Raw genomic sequence first — 24,985 nt, 5'->3', positions numbered from 1 at the left:
ATTTCTCTAGCTGGTTCTAATCTAATAGATAGAATCTGATTGGTTGCTATGGGCAACATCACCAATACTAAAGAAAACTCCCACCTTTGTAGATTTACCCCACAGTGTCTGCAGTGTGCACTGTAGGCGGGACGGTCGGCTATTCATCATGGGTGAACAGTGAGCCTGACGCCTCTCTGCAGTAATGGTTATGGCTGAAACCAAGGTGGAGAAAGGACCTCTGACGTCACCAGGGGAGGAGCCATGGTCCAACAGTGTACCCGAAATGTGCCATCGCGGCGATGGCTCGCTTCCCTCGCCACGCTTCGGGCGTTACTAAAGGGAGTAGTTTGTGACTTTGTGGCGTGGGTAGAAGAACTGACCGTATCCAACTGACCTCTTCCCCCTGGTGTCGGGGCTCCTCCCCTAACGTCAGAGTGCCTCTCTCCAACTTGATTCTAGCATCTACCAAGGGCGGAAGTTCACTTCTACCCTCTCCTGCTGTCACTTCCTGGTCTTGATCATGACGGTAATATAGATAGACACAACCGTAATGAGAAAGTCCAGGAAGGAACTTACGTGCTGTCATCCTGCTACGTTGCATTGAGGTACTATAGTTACCATGCTAACTGATGCTTGTCTCTCATTGGCCCATTCCCTTATCAATCAGAAGGGGGTGGAGTTTCTGCTAAGTGTCACTAAAGCGGTCCCTGTTTTCCTGTCTGTAGTACTAGTATTGATGTTGCTTGTGGTGTCACTGTGACAAATGAGTATGGCAGCAGAAAAGGAATACACTGTCATTTCTAACATTAAATACTGTATATCCATAGTCATGCAGCAATAAATATAAGTTCATGCAGCGCTGTATCAGTGTGCGGCCGGAGGGCAGAGGCTACAGAGCAGCACACTGGCTATAAGGGGCTGACCGTGTACACTGCAGTTACAGGGGCTTGGGGCTGGTCACTGTGTGATGTACTGAGATGACCTGTAGCACCAGGCATGCTGTATGGGATGCAGTAACTTGGCACTGTCAGTGAAACACAATCATTACATAACTGCAGTCACAGCGCTGCTTCCCGGGATCTGCCCCGCCTCAGCTACACACCCATCCTGGCAGTGGCACCTGTGGAATTGTTTGTTACAATGTACACATCAGGTAATGCCTGGATCCATCAGAACACATTGCTAATAATAATATAGTGTAACGAGCAGGCTTGCTGACACCTACTCTACAGTGCACAATTCATTTATGCTGAATCATGGTGAGCCAGTTCCCCCAGCCTTTATAGGAAGCTGCTGCTCCCTGTATGGTCACTGGGACACAGCGTAGTTGCCTGTAAGACACCAGACCAGAGCAGGTAAGTGCATTAAAGAGACATATAGCTCTATTAGCTTTTTCTCATCAATATTTATAGTATAACAATTTCTCTATCTGTATATTTGGTAAATGCATTTTTGTTTTTACATTATAGAGTTTGGGGCATGCAGTCAGCATGTTAATAATGTCTCTATACAACACAGTCATGGGGGTAAATTTACTATGATGGGAGTTCTATTTAAGATGGGATGTTGCCCATAGCAACCAATCAGATTCTTCTTCTCATTTATTTAGCACCTTCTAGAAGATAATACCTGGAATTTGATTAGTTGCTATGGGCAACATCCCATCTTACATAGAACTCCCATTTTAGTAAATTTACCCCATGATGTCAACACCGGAACAGCAAATTTTACCATGGCGACATAGTTAAAATGTCGGCAATATAAAGCTTACGGTTAGGGACAATGTTGAAAATAGACGTGGACATGGTGAACACCTTGAGTTTATGTACTCCGTTGTTACTAAGGGGTCTATTTACTAGATGGAGATAAAGTACCAGCCAATCCGCTCCTAACTGACATGTCACAGGCTGGGTTTGAAAAATGACAGGAGCCGATTGGCTGGTATTTTATCTCCGTTGACTTTATCATCATCCAAGACTTAGTAAATAGACCCCTATGTGCCTGTCGATATGAATGTCATCAAAGCATCCCAAACCAAAAGTATTCTGTTCCCATTGTTTTGCATAGTTGCAGACTCGCTCAAATGACAAAGCTGCTGCTATCCGTTTTGTTTTTGCCAGAAAAACCTAAATACACTTTGCTAAATGTAAAGTGGTTATAGAGACAGCAGGGAAAGTATTTGCATATTGTATATCCATTATGTAGAGAAGTGTTTACCAAAGTCGTGTTCATGGAACCCTAACAGAACATGTTTTCAAGGTATACTCAGGAATAATTAGAACCATCTGTAGATCTGTTGTACTAGTCAATTAACATACCTATGCTCCAGAAAGTTGATCTAGAAAACATGTACTGTTATGAGGACTGAGTTTGAGAAACACTGATGTAGAACATTGTTTTTCCTAAAACAAATAGCTCCTGTGATTACTGAATGGTTTTCAGGCATAGTTTCCCTTTAAAAATGGCTGGAAACTAAACTCTGGCTCACACAGTTCATTCTTCCTGTTAGCATAATCTGTAGATTTTTTTTTTTTTCCATTCCTTTAACAAAACAAAACCAGGGCGTTTGAAGTATCCTGAACTAAACCCATGTTGATGAGAACAGTTTGCCTGCTGTTAGTGTACACACATTTGGGAGACAGCACACTGATATCTCAGCCTGAAAATATTGGTGCATGTTACAGACCTTAAGACTGCAGGGCAGGATTAAAACGTGTGTATGCTTTCCCAGGTTGTGAGAATGGGCAGCAGAAAGGTTGTGAAAACTGTCCTCAGCATTGAGCAGTCGGAGGGAGTTGGCGCCCGTGTCCGAAGGAGCATTGGCCGGCGTGAGGTACGTTTTTTGTTCCCCCCCCCCCCCCCCCCCCTAATCCATGCTGAAAGGGAAACTTGTGTAACACATTATTGGGTTTCCCTTGGAGTTGAGACCTCATTGTAGTTGTGTTTGTGTTTTTTTTTTTTTTTTGTGTGAAAATGTTTCATCGATATAGTGGAGGGTGAATTTACTGGAGACTTTGGCAACAAATTGTTTCCAAACAGATTTGCAAAAACATAGATCATGTGGTAATATGCACATTGCCAAAATTAGACATGTGTGATGTATACACAGTACATGCAGCAGCAGCACCAGCAATAGATGCCGTATTCATGCACAAACAAGCATACAAATACTGTAGAAAATCTAGTGGGTATACTGTATTTTAAAAACAATATTTTTGTTATTATAAAGTAGCAAAGTGTCTGCAATATTGTACAAGGAATTTACATAGCAACAGTGTAAATTGATAGACAAGACAATGGTGCACATTTTCTCAAAAAATATTTGAGGCTTGTTCTCCGAAAACAACCATTTTAGGGGGTCCATAGTAAATATTTAATATCACCTATGTAGGAGGGACCGTAGCAGATATCTCTGATACCCGCTGCTATTCTTCCATTTCCGCCGGCAGCTGCATCTCTCATAGGTTTATATGGGGCATGCAAAGCTGGCAGATGTATTTATTTCTGAAATGTATAGAGACTTGCTACTGCCATCTGAAAATGTATGTATGGGCTATACATCTCAAAGTCCACCCCGAAAATTGCTGCTGTGCACATGTGGTCAGCAGGACTGCACGTGCACAGTAGTCCCCTTCCACATTAAGCGCATTGCAGGGACAAGCTCCTGTCCCTGCAGCTGGTCTGTAAACACTGGTCAGGTACAATCGCATATTGCAATGCGTTCCTGGGTGCTAATATTGTGCCCAGACCACAATGAATGTAAATTGATGCCTTAGATATGTAGTCAGGATCCCGGTGGTCAGAGTACCGACGCTGGAATCCTGACCGCCAGAATGCCGGCAGCGGTGCCATGGCTATTCCCACTCGTAGGTGTCCACGACACCCATAGAGTGGGAATAGAACTTGTGGTGAGTGCAGTGAGCCACCGAGCCCGCAAAGGGCTTCGTTGTGCTCGCCCTTTGCATTCTGATGGCCGGGATCCCGGTGTCGGTGTTCTGACCACCGGGATCCCGACCATCGGCATCCTATACCAACGCCTCAGAAACCACACACCGCTAAGAAAAAAACAACAATATTGGCAGATCTACAACAAGGAGGGAGTCACAGGGATGGGAAGACAGTGCGGCATGAGCCTGTCTCTAATGTTAGGATGAGTATACATAGTCTGCATTTATAGTGCTAAGGGGACAACAAGTGGGAGGAGAGGAGTGAACACTTATAGGGTGGTCTTGGAAGAACAGCAAGAGATTAGGAGGGGGTCTTCTGAGCACTTGAAACCAGCATCAACTAATATTCAAGGTGTGTAGGTGGAATAATCTAAAGCAAGCCTTGGAAGAGCTGTACGGGGTAATCCAGAGTTGATTACAGCAGCAAATTTGTTAGTAGTTGGGCAAAACCATGTGAACTGCAGGGGGGTGGCAGATATAACATTTGCAGAGAGAGTTAGATTTGGGTGGGTTATATTGTTTCTGTGCAGGGTAAATACTGGCTTCTTTATTCTTACACTGCAATGTAGATTTCAGTTTGAACATACCCCTCCCAAATCTAACTTTCTCTGCACATGTTATATCCCCCCCCCCCCCCCTGCAGTGCACATGGTTTTGCCCAACTGCTAACAAATTTGCTGCTGCGATCAACTCTGAATTAGGCCCATAGTTCCTGATCTCCCCCTACACACAGTGGTTTAGTAAAAAACGTATTATTTGTGTATGGAAAACACTATGAAGTCATCAAAACAAATGCTGTATGTCAGCAGAGCTTCTTGATCAGCACCTGTATACTGTCCAATCATTGATTGTTGGGTGGCTAGTATAATTTAATGGCTGGAGAGGAACTGTGGATTGGGTACATTACGCCATGGGAGCAAACTTAGGGGGACATTCCGACCCGTTTGCACGCAGCAGTCCTTCGCTGCGGTGCAAACGGGTCGGAAATGCGCTGCGGACGCATTGTGCACGCGCGTCATTGCCTGGCGACGGTTGTCGCCGGACAACGACGGCGCCAGCGAGAAATGTGATTCCAGCGGCGATTGCAAGAAGACGGACAGGCGGGTTGCGTTCCGGGGTGGATACTCACCGTTTTCCAGGTGTGGTAAGTCCAACGCAGGCGGATCCAGGCGTTTGGAGGGCGGATGTCTGACGTCAGGACCGGGGCCTTCATCGCTGGATCCATCGCACTGGGTGAGTAACTGCAGCACTGGTCTTGTTTTACTTTAACCTTTTTTAGCATAGCAGGGCCGCACAAGCGATCGCAGCCCTGATATGCTAAAATACACTCCCCCATAGGCGGGGTCAGGTTGATCGCACGAGCAGTAAAAAGTTGCTACGTGCGATCAACTCGGAATGACCCCCAAATGCATTTAAACCAAATACTTCCAATCAGCATATAGTTACATGATATTTATCTAACCTATTGGATCAAATTACTAGTTTCATAATCATGTATTCTATAAAATAATAAACACATGTTCATTGTTGTGTGTGAACTCTTTGTCAAAATTGTGCCTGTACTCAGAACTCCTTCCAAGTTGAGTTGCCGTGATGTTGGTGCTTTTTGCAAATTATCCTAACAATAAAAACATATCGGTCTGCCACCACCAAAGGAATTATGGGAAGTAACTCCTCCCACAGTGGCCTTTTGGTTCCACTCCTAGTATATACTCTTAATAAATCAGTAGCATGTGCCTTTTAAGGTCGTAGGTCTAAGAACACAGAAAATCAGAACTAGAAATTAGATTTTAATTTCAACAATAAATTCAGAGCTTACAGTTACAAAAAAGGATTACAAAGAGTATGTGATTACTTTAAAAGTGCACACAGATTTCAAACAAATTCAGAGACAAAAAAAAGGATAAAACCAAACCCAGAGTCCTAACATCAAGTAACTTGAGAACTCTTGTCATGAAGGAGTCATGTTAGAAGCACCCTTTACCAGTCATTCAGGTTCTCTTCTTAGGTAATGCACACACGGAGCAAATTCTCCTCAGACTTTAGCCCTCAGTCCTGCTCTTTTGACCCCCCCACCCTACCCTTGTGGATTTTTAACCCTTTCAAAACCAGAATTGATTTTTTTTTTTTTTTTTGTGCTTCGATATCTGAAGGTCCTTTGAGTACTCATAACCTAGAGTTTTCCCGGTCAGACAAGCAGGGACCCCTACTTAACTTGTTTCATTTTGTTTGATTACTAAAACATGAGATTTTCAATATACTGTACCTGGCAGTTTTATAGACTTGGTCAGAAGGAGATTTCTATGACCAGATGCTTTCTTGAAGCAAGTTCTGTCACGTTTCTTCAAAAGAATTTCTCTGTGGACCTCTAGGAGACAGTAGCAGTTACACAGGCCTTCGGCTGGGTAGAGTACGCATACATTTCCTTTTACAATCCAAATGTCCCCTGATTTAGTTCATACAGTTTTACAAATTACATTTTACATACAGAGTATACATACAAAATGCAATTTGAATAATACCCTATTTCGGGATCAGGTAATGTGATGGATCCTAACACCCTTACTATCCTGTGAAAACAATAACTAGATAAGCAGCGGCGGCTGCTGCACCATCCAAGCTGTGCAGGGGGGAGCTGGCCAGGACGTATAAACATACATGTGCAGTTGTATGTAACATATGTCCTGGCTTCCGTCCCCGGGGATCCGCTGCCACAGCATGGAAAACAGGCTGTCAGTCACCATTTAGCGGGCAAAATTATGATTGACAGCCTGAGCACTGTGTTCCATGCTGCGGCGGTGGTGGATCCCCGGGGACGGAAGCCAGGACATATGTTACATACAACTACACATATATGTTCATGTGTCCTGGCCAGCTCCCCCCTGCACAGCTTGGATCGCGCTGCAGCCCAGTGGCAGCAGCCACCGCTGTAGAGATTTTAGAAACCTATTATATAAGCACTAGGTTCTTGGTGTGCAATATTTTTATTATTTGGAGTATTATCTCCAATCCTAATTCCCCCTATCTACAGCGCAGAGACTTGCTGCAGATGCCCTCCAACTGTATCTTTTTGGCAGGTACAGGACCTTTTTTTTTATGGTCTGTCCAGATTTTTGGCTCTTGAGAGTCAAAGAAAAAAGGAAATTCCCTATACTGGGCACAGATTTTTGGCTCTCCAAACTTCCATTGAAAGTATAGGAAAAGGGGCATGGCCGCGCCACTGTACCCATGACCACGACACCTTTTCGAATTTGTACCGATTTTTCTGTGTAAATTGTTGGAGGGTATGTTGCTGTAGATGCAGTGGGACTACTTTGGGGTGTGGGGCTGGAGCTGCAGCTTCAAAGTCACTGAATTTACATGATGTAAATTTTTTGATAATATTGCCCACACAAAGTTTAAAGGAAGTAATCTACTGTAGCAGAGAATTCCAGATTTTTTCTAAAAAAATAATAATATATATATTATATATATATATATATATATATATATATATATATATATATATATATATATATATATATTGTAACACTGTAGGGGTGCAAGGTGCCTTTTCCTGGGGAATATGGCAGCACGCAGCAGCTGAGGAACAACACAAGTCCAGTTTCTGGTACAACTGACCCCGGCCAGTTTTATTGAAACAGAAAATAAAACAAACCCCAAAATAAAAATACCTTGCCTGTCCGGCACTAACTAAACATAAGATGTTCCTAACTGTCACTAAACAAAACACAGAGTTCTTCAGTACATACTGTATAGCTTACTTGCATCAGAAAGCGTGTCTCTCACACACAGATCCTGCAGCCTTCCCAGGCAGTCTGCCCATACTAATCAGGTTAGAAGCACTATATCACTCTTACACAGCTGAAACTCTGATTAGCCCTCTGTGAGGCCAAAGACCCGAACTGGGCCCAATGTCTAGAACTCGCCTTATCTCTCTCTCAGAGCCTTTACCCAGCTTTTACAGCAAACTGAAAAGGTTCAGACAAAACAAAAAGCATTTTTCCTAGAAGTTAACATTTTCTAAAACATGTAAGACAAGAACCTGGGACAAATATACCTGCCCTCAAACACTATCCCAGTGTTCTTGTCACATATCCCCCTCCCCTGTTTCGACCTAGGGGCCGGAACACTTGTAGCCCCCAAACAGAAGATGCGAGACAATGCATCTGCGTTGGCCAATTGTGTTCCCGGTCTATGTTCGACAGTAAACTTAAAGTCCTGCAACGCTAGAAACCATCTAGTTACACGAGCATTCTTGCCTCTATTTACATACATCCATTTTAAAGGGGCATGGTCTGTCACTAGTCTGAATTGTCTACCCAAGAGGTAATATCTCAAGGTATCTAGTGCCCACTTAATGGCCAAAGCCTCCTTTTCCACAATGGCATACCTTTTTTCATGCTCATTGAGTTTCCTACTCAAATAAATGATAGGGTGTTCGTCCCCATCTCTGGTTTGGGACAGCACAGCACCTATCCCTACCTCTGAGGCATCTGTCTGTACCACAAATTCTTTTGAAAAATCTGGTGTTATCAACACCGGTTGTGAACACAAAGCCACTTTTAACGCTTGGAACGCCTTTTCTGCATCAGGGTCCCATTTCACCACATTTGACTGCTTCCCTTTGGTAAGGTCTGACAACGGCACCGCTGTGGTCGCAAAATTAGGAATAAACCGTGTATAGTACCCAGTAATTCCCAAAAAAGCCCTTACCTGTTTTTTATTCACTGGACGAGGCCAGTTTTGAATAGCATCAACTTTATTCAATTGGGGCCTAATCAGACCTCTGCCTATGGTGAAGCCCAAGTATTTGACCTCCTCCATTGCGAGGCAGCACTTCTTTGGGTTAGCAGTTAACCCTGCCTCTCTGATTGAGTCCAGTACTGCTTGTACTTTAACCAAATGGGACCCCCAGTCTGTACTGTGAATTACCACATCATCCAAATAGGCAGCTGCATATTTTCTATGGGGCCTCAAAATTTTATCCATCGCCCGTTGAAAGGTTGCTGGAGCCCCATGCAACCCAAAGGGTAACATCTTATACTGGTACAGCCCCTCCGGAACCGAAAAGGCTGTTTTTTCTTTGGCGCTATCAGATAAAGGTATTTGCCAGTAACCTTTGGTCAGGTCCAATGTGGTGAGAAACCTGGCTGTTCCCAGCCTTTCTACAAGCTCATCCACACGGGGCATGGGGTATGCGTCAAACTTGGACACCTCATTTAACTTACGAAAGTCATTACAGAAGCGTATGCTACCGTCGGGCTTCGGGATGAGCACTATGGGACTGGACCACTCACTGTTAGACTCCTCTATGACTCCAAGTTCTAACATGGTTTTAACTTCCTTAGAAATAGCTTCTCGCTGAGCTTCAGGAATCCTATATGGCTTTAAATGAACCCTGACCCCTGGTTCTGTGACAATGTCATGTTTTATTATGGTCGTTCGGCCAGGCAGCTCTGAAAATACCTCCCTATTTTGGATGAGAAATTCTTTAACCTGATTGTTCTGATCAGCTGATAATGTCTCTGACACCTTCACTGCGGGAAGCAACCGGGGTGAAGACACCGAAGGGCAAGGCTCCGCTGACAGAGACAACCTATCTTTCCAGGGTTTGATTAAGTTAACATGGTAGATCTGTTCGGGTTTTCTCTTTCCCGGCTGGTATACTTTGTAATTAACCTCATTCACTTTTTCCCTAATCTCAAATGGACCCTGCCATTTAGCTAGGAATTTGCTTTCCACAGTGGGTACCAAAACAAGAACTCTATCTCCAGGAGCAAATTCCCGTATCTTGGCACTCCGGTTATAGACCCTCTGTTGAGCACTTTGGGCCTGTTCCATGTGCTCTCTGACAACAGGTACCACGGCTGCAATCCTATCCTGCATTTGTGTTACATGCTCAATAACGCTTCTATAAGGAGTGGGCTGTCCTTCCCACGTCTCTTTGGCAATATCCAACAGCCCTCTGGGGTGTCTACCATACAACAAATCAAATGGAGAAAACCCCGTAGAGGACTGAGGGACTTCTCTGATGGCCATTAACAAGTAGGGCAACAAACAATCCCAGTTTTTCCCATCTCTCTCAACAACCTTTTTTAACATACTTTTTAATGTTTTATTAAACCTTTCCACCAACCCGTCAGTTTGGGGATGGTAGATGGACGTCCTGAGGTGAGTGACCTTAAATAACTTGCACAATTCTTTCATGATCCTTGACATAAATGGAGTACCTTGGTCAGTCAAAATTTCTTTTGGTATTCCCACTCTACTAAATACCTGCACCAGCTCCCTAGCTATCGCCTTGGTTGTGATAGTGCGTAAAGGGACAGCCTCAGGATATCGAGTGGCATAGTCCATAATTACCAGGATATACTGATGGCCCAGAGCAGACTTTAACAAGGGCCCCACGAGATCCATGGCTATTCTGTCAAACGGGACCTCTATAATAGGCATGGGAACTAGTGGGCTCCTGAAATGGGGTCTAGGGGCATGATACTGGCATTCAGGACAGGAAGAACAATATTCAGACACTTCTTTATAAACCCCTGGCCAAAAGAACCTTTGTAAAACTCTTTCAGTGGTTTTTTCTGCCCCTAAATGTCCTGCGGTAACGTGACTATGAGCTAAATCTAGTACCGTTCTCCGATAAGGCTGGGGAACTACCAGCTGTTCCACCACATCCTCACCCCTTTTGACAATGTGGTACAAGAGCTCATTACAGATGGCCATGTGGGGATACGTAACCCTGTCACCTGGTACCACAGGTTCCCCATTAACAATCTTAACATTCTCTCTAGCCTTTATTAAGGTAGGATCCTTTAACTGTTCAGACGCAAACAGATCCTTCTTTACCTCCAGGTCAGGCACGCTTTCAGTTCTAACTACTATGTCTCTGTTCCCGGCAAGAGGGTCCTCACTGGACTCCCCATCTGTCACTTCCCCAGCCAAACTAGCAAAAGGCAAAGGGACAGAAAGTTCCGAAGACCCACGTACATCCATAAAATCACCGGTATTATCAACTGGTTTTTTAAATCTCACATCTGTTGATAACCGTGATTCCCACAGTTTCCAAAAATGAGGAAAATCCCTCCCTATTATGGCCTCATGCACCAAGGTAGGGACCAGTCCCACTTTAACCCTTGCTGACCCACAACAAGTTTCTATATTCACCTCAGCAGTGGCATAATATTGGGTATCCCCATGTATGCAAGTTACCCCAATAGGTATTTGCTGGACCTTTAAGGGGTTCACTAACCCAGCTTTCACGAGGGTAACTAAACTTCCTGAATCTAGCAAGGCCTCTACCCGGTTACCTTCTAAGAACACATCACACATTTGTTTTTCCAGCTCAGGTGAAGGTACCACAGTACAGGCTAACCTAGCAAAGAAAGACATTCTGCGACATTCAAAGGCAGCATCACATTGCATGGGTTCTTGCGTGACTGGGCAATTGGCAATAACATGACCTGGCATACCACACCTAAAACATTTAACCACACGATTATCAACCCATTTGGGCAGCATAGACCGTTCTAGCCCCATTGGCCTGTTTCCAGGGCCAGTGTTTACAGTCTCTCCAGCCTTGCGTTCTCTTAACCGCCCAGCAACGTTTTCCCACGGAACAGTCTTACCAGTCTTTACTGAAGGGCGCTGTCGAGGATCTATGGGTTGCTGGGTGGTCATCAGTAGTTCCTCTGCTGCCAAATACCTCTCTACCATGTCCACTAATTGGTCAGCAGTACCCGGGTTTCCATGGCTCACCCACTTGCGCAGGACCATGGGCAAAGATCTCAAGTAGCGGTCCATGACGACTCTTTCCACCATCTGGGGACCAGTTAATGTCTCTGGCTGCAGCCATTTTTTTGTTAGCTGACTAAGGTCGTGCATCTGGGAGCGCGGAGGCTTCTCCATAGCGTACAGCCAACGGTGCACCCGTTGTGCTCGTACTGACAGCGTGACTCCCAGGCGGGTCAGGATCTCAGTCTTTAGTTTATCATAGTCCCGAGCCTCAGCAGGGCTTAAATCAAAGTAAGCTTTTTGGGGCTCACCTGACAGGAAAGGTGCCAGCAGACTGGCCCACTGTGCTTTCGGCCAGTTCTCACGCTCGGCAGTCCTTTCAAACGTGGTCAGATAGGCCTCCACATCATCAGCCTCTGTCATTTTCTGCAGGAAGTGACTGGCTCGTATAGAACTAGAGCTGGTTGGAGCACTGACGGCCACATCTCCAACCCGAGCTGCAAGTCTCTGCACCACTTCTGCTAAGGCCTCTCTATCCTGACGCTGTTGCCTGTAAAGTTCATCAACAACTGCCTGCTGTTGTCTCTTATTTTCCTCCATTGCCACCTGCTGCTGTCTGTTGGCCTCCTGCTGTAGTCTCCAATTTTCCTCCATTGCCACCTGCTGCTGTCGGTTGGCCTCCTGCTGAGCCGCTGTAGCTTGCAGCAAGGCTTTAAGCAGATCCTCCATGTCAACAGATTTTTCAGGCGGCTTTGCAGCTGCTTTCACCCAGGACATATATCAAACCCTCAGGGGTGAGTCTCAGTAACTTCACACTGGGCTGTATCTGCATAAACCACCGTTTTCTGCAGGCCTCACAAAGCTGCTGCTTTCACTTATGCGCAGAACGGCCTGCTCGCATTCTCCACCAAGTTGTAACACTGTAGGGGTGCAAGGTGCCTTTTCCTGGGGAATATGGCAGCACGCAGCAGCTGAGGAACAACACAAGTCCAGTTTCTGGTACAACTGACCCCGGCCAGTTTTATTGAAACAGAAAATAAAACAAACCCCAAAATAAAAATACCTTGCCTGTCCGGCACTAACTAAACATAAGATGTTCCTAACTGTCACTAAACAAAACACAGAGTTCTTCAGTACATACTGTATAGCTTACTTGCATCAGAAAGCGTGTCTCTCACACACAGATCCTGCAGCCTTCCCAGGCAGTCTGCCCATACTAATCGGGTTAGAAGCACTATATCACTCTTACACAGCTGAAACCCTGATTAGCCCTCTGTGAGGCCAAAGACCCGAACTGGGCCCAATGTCTAGAACTCGCCTTATCTCTCTCTCAGAGCCTTTACCCAGCTTTTACAGCAAACTGAAAAGGTTCAGACAAAACAAAAAGCATTTTTCCTAGAAGTTAACATTTTCTAAAACATGTAAGACAAGAACCTGGGACAAATATACCTGCCCTCAAACACTATCCCAGTGTTCTTGTCACAATATATATATATATATATATAAATCCCTATTTATTTCAATCTAATTTTAATTTCCAAATGGGAGACTCTTTAGAGAGTACAATATAGATAATTGCACTGCAGCCGCCTTGTACGTATGTATAGGAAATACTGTGCTTACAATATCAAAGTGTCTGAGATTGGTACATCAGTCAAATGAGCAGTGATGTGTGATGAGGTAAGTTGCTGGGGAGGTATCAGAACCAGATTTGCATATACATATATGAACCTGAGTGTACATGTGTGTAGTGTTCATGCTGGGATTTGGGCAGGGCGCCGGACTGTGGGGGGCACAAGCGGGTACGCGCACAAAGGGGTGTGGTCACTCAAAATAGGGGGCGTGATCATTTTACGTAATAAAAGTGGGCGGTTCAGCCCACAGACGATAAAACGGGGCGTGGGCGGCCGGCGGCGTTACTGATCGGGGGCGTCCCCAGCACCTACGGAGGTACTGGGCTTCCCCTAAGGTGTCTCTCACAGCGTGAATGGATGCCGCGCGCCATCTTTACATGCTGAGAGGGCAGGAAGCGGGCGGCTGTTCTAGCAGGGCGCTGCAGAAAGGGCAGGGCAGATTTTGCCCTTAAAAAATCGGGCATGGCGTGGTGCCAGGCTAAAACAGCCTAGCATGAACACAGGCTGTTATACACAGGTGCAGCAATATACTGCTGGAAATTTGGTGTGTATTGATCAGTGATGTGCAGACAAGGTAGGCAGGAGAGGCAGATCCTCACTGACATACTCCAGGATACTCCAGAGTTTTGACTCCTAAAAATAACTAGAATAATACAAACAAGATATTTCTAATATCTTCTTTGTATTTTTCATATAATTTTTATAGTCAAAACTCTGGTGTATACTTGTGTATAACAGGTGACCACACGTCACTGCAAATGAGTGTATACAGACTAGTCTCAGATTTTGTTCTCTCCTTTATGTGTTCTGTAAAATTCTTGTTACGTAATCCTCTAAGGGGTAAATGTACTGAGCCAGCATGTTTTGCTTTGAATGTATGGTTGAAATCCGCTGAGAAATGTTTAGCACATTTTACCCCAAAGTTTGAATATGATGGTTAATAAAGCACAGAATGCTTGGATACTCTGTTTATTATTTGCTGACATTTTCCATAAGGCTCTCATTGCCTAATCACATTTGTCTTCTAATCCTTTTTTTTATTTTTTATTATTTTTTTTATGTACATACTGTAAGGTAGACCGTACGATAACAAAACATCCTCACCCAGTATCTGTTCATATGAAGTTTGCCATGCAACCAAAACGCGTCTATGCATGTGTATACAAGCTCCGTAGGCTGTGAGCCAAACTGCCTCTTGCCTCTTCTGATTTTCAGAAGCATTAAGCTTTTGCAATTAAGGGTAAAAAGTTAGTGTTTTATTTAATCATAGAAATGGAGTATTGTAGTAGGTAAAAAAAATAAAACCGTGTTTAATACTGAAGTTTAGCCTTTTCTAGAAAAATTAAATACCTCTGGGAATTATCACCAGAGATTCCAGATTTCCTCAAAAACGGATACTGATGTATGTCTAATATTGTACAGTTGCTGAGAAAATTTCATTAATATTTATTATAATTTCTGCAGCGGGGTACACTGGTATTCCACAGGGAATAACATCGGGGTGTAGAGTTGGATCTTGATCCGAGGCACCAACAGGCTAAAGCTTTGACTGTTCCCAGGATGCACTGCACTGCCTCCTCTATAGCCCCGCCTCCAGGCACTGGAGCTCAGTTTGTAAGTAGGTGCCTGCAGTGCAGGCAGCTAACAGGTGGGGCTGCGCTAGGCAGCCCTAATAAGAGCTTTTTAAGAAGAAAGAAGACTTCAAGGACCGCAGCACAGGCATGTCATGCTGACATTCTGTGCAGCGGCTCCATCACCTCTCCCAGCGGCGCTGCATACTCCTGCGCCCTGGTTGCTGGTTACTTGCAGCGTAGGCGCTCCGGTCATCAGGCACACATCACCGCTGCTGCTCTCCTGGATCACGTGGCCGCACTTCAGGGAGGAGGTAAAAAGGTTCCCCAGGTGGGACCCGCCGAAATCGCGATCCAGTCGTGGTCCCAGGAGACGGACCACGTCACTGGCATGGACACTGTGGCCATGCAGGAACCTCACTATATCCACCAGGGCAGGGAGCACAGGTCAGATTTACTAAAATCCGTTTATTATAGGCTCCATAGTACCCGGTGGTGAAGTCCAGCAGAGGGGATAAGGCGCTGACTTGTAGCCCCTCCCCCAGCTCCGCGCGCCATCTACAGCAGGTGTACCCGCCCTGGAGCTCTCTCTCTCTTTCTCTTTCTCTTTCTCTTCTTCCTCCTCCTCCTCCTCCTCCCCCCCCCCCTCTCTCTCTCCCCCTGTCAACATTTGGGCGCCATTTCACAGAGCTGCGCTGATCCTGGGACTGCTGGGCACTGTCTCTTCTTCTCATCAGCGCTGTGCTTTTACAGGACAGTTGAGTATTCTACATGTCGTTTAGACAGCATTAGTTAAGAACAAGTGCACTTCTGTATGAATATTGGGATAGTGAGGGGTCGGGATGCTGGAGGAGGTCATGTGACTGTCGGTCACATGAATACCACCCTCCTGTGATATACATCCGGTGTTTACTGTGCATTGTTATTTCTGTATACATACATATCTCTCTGTAGTATTACTAGTCCAGTGCTGTCTTATTGCTTATATGTAATAATTTCTGCATTGTACCTGTGACTGTGTGTGCCTATAGCTGCTGTGTGGATTCTATTCTGTGTATCACACATATTGCTATCACTATATTCTGTACCCTGGGGAACTAAGAGTCAGGGTCTCATATACCATATTGTGTTCCACAGGATATAGGTGGTCATTCTGAGTTGTTCGCTCGCTGCCGTTTTTAGCAGAATAGCTATCAGGCTAAAAATGGTAGATTCTGCACATGCGTATGGGCCACAGGGCGCACGCGCTAAGTATTTTCACACAAAACTATGCAATTTTACACAGGTCCGAGCGACGATTTTCAGTCTCTCTGCTGATCGGTGAGTGATTGACAGGAAGTGGGTGTTTCTGGGCGGAAACTGACCGTTTTCCGGGAGTGTCCTAAAAAACGCAGGCGTGTTAGGCTAAAACGCAGGAGTGGCTGGAGAAACGGGGGTGTGGCTGGCCGAACGCAGGGCGTGTTTGTGACGTCAAACCAGGAACTAAACGGACTGAGGTGATCGCAATCTAGGAGTAGGTCTGGAGCTACTCAGAAACTGCAGGGAAATAATAGCAGAACTGCTAATCTTTTGTTCGCAAATCTGCTAAGCTAAGATACACTCCCAGAGGGCGGCGGCCTAGCGTGTGCACTGCTGCTAAAAGCAGCTAGCGAGCGATCAACTCAGAATGAGGGCCATACTGTTTTGTATTTTTCACTGTGTGTTTCAGTCCTCTCATACCACTTAAATCCTCTGTTTGTGCTCTGCATTGCAGTCACATATTATACGCCCTAAGGCTACATTCCCAATAATGTCTGCTGCACAGGGCGGGAAATCCGCAGATGCTCCTGCATCATGCAGTGCTGGTACTATGGATTTACCTGAGGAAATGATTTCTGCTGAGGGTCCAGTTACTGGGTGTTATGCACCCCCTAGTCAGCCCGCAGCATCTGTGGCAGATCCACCTTGGGCTGCATTTTTAAGTATGCTGACTATGCTTGTAACAAGACTTACGCCCCCTGTGGGACCTCCTGTGCCATTACTGCCACATATTGTCCCTGTGGTTAATCCACCATGGGCGGATACTCTGTCAACCCAATTACAGCAATTAAATCAGTCCTTGGTTAAACAAAAACCTAACCCTCGCCCTACTGGGACCAAAGGATCATTGAAGCGGGCCATTTCTTCCTCACAATCTACTAATATTTCGGATGATTCTTCCGATTCGGATGGGGGAATATACTGATCCATCAGATGCTGATACTGCTGCTTCTGATGAAGATTCTTCAACACAGGTTGATGTTCCTGACCTAGTGGAGGCGATCAAGCTGATTCTTCAAATTGATGATGAGATTGACCCTCCTGATACGTCTAAGAAACCTGATAAATTCAAACGTTAGAAGGTTACTAAATTAGTCTTACTACATTCTGACCATTTAATTGACATACGTCGGGAATCCCTGTCAAAAAATATGCTAGCTCGTTATCCTATCTCTGCGGAGTTGAGTAACAAGTGGGAAACCCCGCCACCAGTGGACTCGCATGTAGCCCGTCTTGTGGTGTACTCTGCCTGTCGCCACCGTCACCTCTTTGAAGGAGCCGACGGATAAGCGTGTGGAAGGAGCCTCTTGGGCTTGAGGTTCAAAAGGCATTGAAGCATGGGTTCAAGCAATTGAGGAAGAGCTACCTCTGAATTTTTCTGACAATGCCAGACAATATCTGTCCTATATTACCACAGCCTCCCACTATATTCAGGAGGCGGCCTCTGATGCAGGCGTTATATCGGCCAAGGCATCTACTACGTCTATCCTGGCTCGCCGGATTCTGTGGTCCTGGTCGGTGGACCTGGACTCTAAGAAGACCTTGGAGGTACTCCCTTTAAACCACTTAACTGACGATTTATTTCGCCAAAAACCGCTCCGAAATTATCAGGTTTTTTTTTATCAGTGAATTAGGTGAAGAACATGAATTTAACCCTGTCCCAAATGATTTTAGTAAAAAAAAAATAAAAAAGAGGAAAAAAATCTCCCCCTATTTTTTTTAAATTTAAAAAAACAAAAAACATTTTATTTAAACATCGCGAGCATCGGAACATCGTAAACATCGCGACCATAGCGGCTTTCATTTTGAAAGCCGGGACAGCCTCCAGGTATACAGGGGGGGTCTGGGGGTGGCGTGGGAGGGTTAATTTACACTCCCCAGTGGCTGCCATTGTCTGCAGCTGCTGGAGGGGGGAAACTTGCCATACTGACCAATCAGCAGTGATCGGCAGCACGGCAATCAGTACGGGAGAGTGCACAGAGGCAGAGGGACCTTCCAGTCCCTCTGACAGCCGCAGCTGAGGGAAGTTTCTCTTCCCTGCCGCTGCTAACACTTTCTATCTGATTGGTCGCATCCTGTGCGACCATGTCAGATAGAGCACTTGTAGGCATGGTCGCATCTGATGCGACCATGCCCGGCAAGTGGTTAAGGGAGATACAGTATACTATTGGGAGATGATCTGAACAAAATTGTGACCGACTTGGCGTCGGCCAAGGCTGCGTTTCTCCCTAGTACTAATCCTTCGGTTCCGATGGCTAAGAGTACTACTTTTCATTCCTTTCGACCTCTAGGTAAGGCAAAGGGTCAGGCGTACTCGAGGCAGGGTCGCACTTCCAACTCCTATAAGCCTAAACGTTCTTTGGCCGCCTGTCAGCCTGCTTCCAAACTGGACAAGCCTGCTGCATGACGGGGCGGGCCTCCCCCTGGGGGACCCCGGGGTGGGAGGCGGACTACTGCAGTTCGCCCAGGTATGGTTAAACACCACTTCGGACGCCTGGGTGCAGGAAGTAGTCTTCAAGAGACTTCCCCCTCGCCAGTTTTGCTCAACGGTTATCCCTTCAGATCCGTTAAAAGCACAAACTCAACATTTGGTTGTCCAATCTCTCCTGGATACAGGAGTGATCGTGCCGGTGCCTCTGTCTCAGAGAGGCATGGGATACTATTCAACGATGTTTCTAGTTCCGAAGCCGAATGGGTCCTCCTGACCTATACTCAACCTAAAATCTTTGAACAAATTTGTGAGGGTGTCCAAATTCTGTATTGAAACTCTGCGCTTTATTGTACTGACTATGGAACCCAAGGACTATATGGTATACCTGGATATACAGGATGCTTACCTACACATACCTATTGCCATGTCGCATCAGCAATATCTTCGGTTTGCTATTGGCAACCTTCATTATCAGTTCCAAGCCTTGCCTTTCGGACTGACCACGGCTCCTCGGGTCTTCACCAAGGTCATGACGCCTCTGCTCCACCGTCGGGGTGTCAGGATCCTGCCTTATCTGGACAACTTATTGATCCTGGTGAACTTTCCAGAGGTTCTCCTCCGTCAACTGGAAGAAATCCTCACTGGTCCCTGCTCAGAGCATGGTGCACCTGGGGGCATTACTGGACACACACAACCAACGTTTGTTCTTGTCTCCAGAGACAGAATCAGAAACTTCCTTTCTCGCCAAACTTCCTTTCTCGTCGATACACTTGTCGATGAAAGTACTAGGCCTCATGGTGTCGGCTTTCGACATGGTAGCGTATGTTCCATTTCATTCCCGCTCTCTGCAGAGGTTAATCCTTTCCAATTGGGATGGACTGCCTCACCGGATCAGGTCTCAAATGTTCTCCTTGACTCCGGAGGTTCGTCGGTCACTGAGTTGGTGGCTACAAGACCAACAATTGAGCAGAGGTCGTCCCTTCTGGATCTCCAACTGGGTCCTCCGAATGACGGATGCCAGTCTGCGGGGTTGGGGCACGGTGTTTGAGCAACATTCTCTCCAGGGTCGTGGACCAGGGAGGAATCTCTCCTCCCGATATAAACATTCTGGAATTGCGGGCAGTGTTCAATGCATTGACACTGGCCCTGCCTTTCGTATAGAACAGGCCTGTTCAAGTACGATCAGACAACGCCACCCTGATGGCGTAAATAAATCATCAAGGCGGCACTCAAAGCCGCCTGGCAATGATGGATGTGTCAAAAATTCTTCGATGGGCGGAACGACATCTGCCAGCAACATCAGCAGTGTTCATTCCGGGGGTCCTCAACTGGGAAGCGGACTTCCACAGTCGTCAGGACATACACGCCGGTAAGTGGAGTCTTCATCCGGAAGTCTTCCAACTCCTTGTGGACAAGTGGGGTCTACCAGACCTAGACCTGATGGCGTCTCGACACAACCTCAAGGTTCCGGTGTTCGGAGCAAGGACAAGGTATCCTCAAGCAGCGTTCGCGCACTGGCAAATTCCATGGAACTTTCGGCTGCCATACGTGTTCCCTCCAGTGTCACTCCTGGCCAGGGTGCTACAGAAGTTCAAGCAAGAAGGAGGAATACTGCTTCTGGTCGCTCCAGCGTGGCCCAGACTGCATTGGTTCTCAGACCTGCAGGGTCTCTCGATCGAGCGTCCTCTTCTACTTCCTCAACGCCCAGACCTCCTCGTTCAAGGCCCTTGTGTTTACCAGGACCTGGCAAGACTGGATTTGATGGCGTGGATCTTGAAGCTTCACTCCTGAGGCCCAAAGTATTTTCTGAGGCGGTTATTCAAACTATGTGAAGGCCCGCAAACCGGCTTCTGCACGGATTTATTATAGGGTCTGGAATTCTTACTTCACCTGGTGTGTTGCTAAGAATTATGATGCATACAAGTTTAATACTTCCAGACTTCTGGCTTTTTTGCAACAAGGCCTGGAATTAGGACTTCGCTTGCCTCCCTCAAGGTTCACATTTCTGCCTTGTCTGTGTGGTTTCAGCGAAAAATTGTATCTATTCCTGACGTTCATACATTCACTCAGGGAGTACTACGGATTCAGCCTTCCTATGTCCCTCCTGTGGCCCCATGGGATCTGTCTGTTGTTCTTACTGCCCTTTAAGAGTCTCCGTTTGAACCTCTTGAGTTTGTGGACCTTAATTGCCTTACGCTTAAGGTCATTTTCCTGTTGGCTATTGCCTCTGCTAGGAGGGTGTCAGACTTAGGCGCTTTGTCCTGTCATCCACCCTTTCTGATTTTTCACCGTGACCGGGAAGTTCTTAGAACTCGCCCTGGTTATCTACCAAAGGTGGTGTCCTCTTTCCACCTTAACCAAGAGATTGTGGTTCCGACCTTTATCTCCTGGTTTGTCCTCCAAAGAGCGGTATTTGGATGTGGTACGGGCTCTCCATATATATGTAGAAAGGACTGCCTCTATCAGGAGGTCAGATTCTCTTTTTGTACTTTTTATTTTTCACAAACGTGGCTGGCCTGCGAATAAGCAGACCTTGGCCAGATGGATTAGAATGGTGATTGCACAAGCTTATGTACAGGCTGGACTCCTAGCTCCTGCTGCTATCAAGGCCCATTCTACTCGGTCTGTTGGACCTTCTTGGGCGGCCCGCCGTGGCGCGTCTGCTGAACAAATGTGCAAGACGGCTACGTGATCCTCAGTAAACATGTTCATCAGGTTCTATGCCTTTGATATTTCCGCCTCCCAGAATGCTTCCTTTGGACGCCGGGTTCTTGTGCCCACTACAGTGCGTCCCCTCCCATGAGGAACTGCTTTAGGACATCCCCGATGTTATTCCCTGTGTAATACCAGTGTAACCCGCTGCAGAAAAGGAGATTTATGGTAAGACTTACCATTGTTAAATCTCTTTCTGCGAGGTACACTGGTTTCCACAGTGCGCCCACCCTGACACACTTAGCTTCTTTGGGTTTGTATGGCATTAGCCGCTAGTCCCTTCTCCTGTCGTGAGAATGTGGGTCTGTTTGACTAACATCGTCTCTCTTACCTGCTATTGCATTGGACTGGTTAATGAAACTGCAGTGCATCCTGGGAAGTCAAAGCTTTAGCCTGTTGGTGCCTCAGATCAAGATCCAACTCTACACCCCAATGTTATTCCCTGTGGAAACCAGTATACTTCGCAGAAAGAGATTTAACAATGGTAAGTCTTACCATAAATCTCCTTTTATTTATATGGCGCCACAAGGGATCCACATTGTCCATTACAGAGTAAATAATCAAATAAGCTAAACAGGAAAACAGCACTTACAGTTTAAGACAATATAGGACAAGTACGGACAACCATGGGTTAGGTTTATGGAAGATAAGATAGTGTAAGTAAGAGAAGGAAAGGCACATGAGTGGAGGAGGCTCTGCTCTTGCGAGTTGGCAGGAGAGGCAGCGTGCATTAGCAGAGCGAAGAGGACAGGTGATAATATAAAGACAGATAATGTCAGAGATGTAAGAGGGAGAAGAGTGGGTGAGAGCTTTGTAGGTCAGTGCGAGAAACCTCAATTGGATTCTGAATGGGAAGGATAGCCAGTGAAGGTCCTGCAAGAGAGGGGAGGTGGATGTAGAACGTTTGGTGAGGAATATGAGATGGGCAGCAGCATTAAGGATAGATTGGAGTGGAGAGAGGCATTTGTCAGGGAGGCCAGATAGAAGGAGATTACAGAAATCCAATCTGGTGAGGATCACTGAGTGGATGAGTGTCTTAGTAGAATCCTGGGTGAGAAAAGGTCTGATCTGGAGATGTCTTTGAGATGAAAACGCCATGTTTTTGAGGGGTACTGAATGTGTGGTTTGAAGGAGAGACATTACTCCAAGACAACGCACTTGGGGGCTAGAGGAGATAGTATTGCACTCAATTGTACTGAAATTGTGGGAGGCGAGGTGATGCAGGAGGGAGGGAAAGATGATCAGCTCAGTCTTAGACATGTTAACTTTAAGAAAGCGCTGGAACATCCATGAAGAGATAGCAGAGAGATAGATGGAGATACGAGTAAGGAGAGTAGAAGAGAGGTCAGGGGAGGAAACGTAGATTTGTGTAAGTCAAAAGAGTTAATGAGCACACCTGATGAGGATGTGTAGAGATAGAAAAGGAGAGGCCCAAGAACAGTTCCTTTGGAGATACCTACTGTTAAAGAAGTGAGGCGGGGGAGGTGGAGTCATGAGAGTAGACAGAGAAGATACAGTCGGAAAGGAGGACAGCCAGGAGAGGGCAGTATCACGCAGATCAAGGGAGTAAATGATTTGCAGGAGGAGAGGGTGGTCCACACTGTTGAATGCAGCAGAGAGGTCAAGGAGAATAAGCCGAGATTATTGATTCTTGGATTTAGCAGCAAGGTGGTCATTGCAGACTTTCGTGAGTGGCAGTTTCGGTGGAGTGGAGAGGGCTGAAACCAGACTGGAATGGGAAAGAAAGACAGTGAGGTGGTTGTAGACAATATTCTCAAGGAGTTTGGAGGCAAAAGGGAGTAGAGAGATGGGCCGCTATTTGGTTGGATCAAGGGTAGGTTTTTTAAGAATCGGGGAGACAAGTGCATGCTTGAAAGCAGAGGGGACAGTACCTGATCAGAGTGAGAGACTGAGTAGATGGGCAGCATGGGAACAGGCAGAAGAAAAGAGGTAGCGGAGGAGGTGGGAGGTGGAGGGGGGTGAGGAACAGATGAGGACCATGACTTCCTCTCCAGATACAGGGTGGAAAGATGTCAGAGTTGGTAGGAGGGAAGGAGAGGGGTTGGGGGCCAGGGAATGGAGGAGGAGGGTTGCTGAGGTTCTCGTGAGATATTTTGTCCTGACGTATGTTCTCAATCATCTGTCATACGGGTAAAACTGAGCGCATATTTCTTTTCTGTTTTGTTTACAAATTTTGCCTAATGCAGTGATTCTCAAACTGTGTGCCTAGGCACCTTGGGGTGCCTCTGGGTACTTGCAGGGGTGCCCTGGGTTGGCGATCCGGGACCAATTCAAATTATTTATGGTCAATGTAATAGACAAAACCAGTGTTTGTGGCTTCCAATCATAAAATACTGTATGTGGACAAACAAAAGTGAATCCTGTACCTCACCACATAACTGACCCTAAGGATGACATATAAACACAATTTACTTAATTTAATACTCTGTATTTTTTTTCTGAATTTTTCAATAAGAAACTTTTGGCCTAGGGGGTGCCATGAAAAAATTCTGATACTCTAGGGTGCCGTGATTCAAAAAAGTTCGGGAACCACTAGCCTAGTGTTGTCCGGGTTGCTTTCATTTAAGTTTATATATGACCTTGTTGGGCTGCAAGTCATATATGCCGACTTTTTGGCTGATCCCTATCTGGAGGGAGCAGCCAGGTCAGCTCAATATGGGGTGGTGCTCTTGAAAAGGGGGGAGTCAGGGGTGTGGAGACACAATGCGTCATTGTGGCTCCGCCCCCGCTATACAACACCAGCATAACCTGCATCGTAAAGGGCGGGGTTGCAATGACGAGATTTAGCGCAAATCGCGTCAACGACGCCCCTCCCACACTTCCACTAGTAGCCGGCGGCTGCGGTGGAGAGCAAGGGACAATGCAGGAGGCTTGCCTACATTTCCGGGTGAGCGGGAGCACCACCCGATTATCGGCCGGGAGGGCCATTCTGGGAGAGTGGGCAAGTATGCTGCAAGTTTAAAAGTTTTCTTCAAATATGAACAAAATCCCAAAGCTTTTATTTGCTGGAAACACATAGTTTTGTAATGGTGGTGATAAGCACTGACAATTTGTTTTTTTGTTTTTTGGTCATACTTGTGCAGATGTCTGCATTGGTGTCATTTCATCTACTGTATATGGGTTAGCTGTTTTTGTTTTGAAGAGTAGTCTACTTCACATTGTAAGGACAGTTTAGTAATGTGCAAGAAGTAGTCATCTTCAGCTCCTGTGATGGGGATTATGACAAATAATATGAACACCCAAAGAATATGCAAATATAAGAAAGAGAAATATACCAGTGCTGGTTGTTTAAAACACAGATTTTTTGCGCTTGTGTTTTGAGCTTGGAGGACTCTACTGACACATCCTTTGGATATCATCCTGTCATTTTGGACTCCTATTCAGCTGATCTTGCCTGGCATAAAATTTGACAGCATTTCTTCTGGGCACATCTTCACTAACGGAGGATCCGGAGCCACTCCTACTTGCCTATCATCAAACATTGCAGTGCTGGATCGGGGACAAATTAGGACTCCAGCAATTCTTCTTCTTTTATCATCTCCGTATTTACTGTCCAGTGTGGAACCATCTCCAAAGGAAGTCCTAGCCGTGGTATGATCTTGCCAATACTAAGGAGCCAAATGATTGTGTCCTATTATATTAATTCAA

The 24,985-nt window shown here is 45.9% G+C and overlaps 1 protein-coding gene across 3 annotated transcripts in view; it reads left to right on the top strand.

Moving 5' to 3' along the window:
- The first annotated feature begins 482 nt into the window (after nucleotides 1-482).
- The window catches only part of PIR (pirin), a 174,139-nt gene continuing 149,636 nt past the window's right edge, over nucleotides 483-24,985 (top strand). The window contains exons 1-2 of one of the 3 annotated variants that reach the window (XM_063955798.1): nucleotides 483-587; nucleotides 2,714-2,815. In XM_063955798.1, the coding sequence (XP_063811868.1) occupies nucleotides 2,723-2,815 (93 nt within the window). In that variant the 5' untranslated portion in view covers nucleotides 483-587; nucleotides 2,714-2,722. The other 2 variants (XM_063955796.1, XM_063955797.1) reach the window with 2 other exon arrangements.

Source organism: Pseudophryne corroboree, chromosome 2 (assembly GCF_028390025.1).
Source record: "Pseudophryne corroboree isolate aPseCor3 chromosome 2, aPseCor3.hap2, whole genome shotgun sequence".
NCBI classification, from domain to species: Eukaryota; Metazoa; Chordata; class Amphibia; order Anura; family Myobatrachidae; genus Pseudophryne; species Pseudophryne corroboree.
Note: the sequence above shows the minus strand (reverse complement) of the source record. Positions and strands in the feature narration are given on the sequence as shown.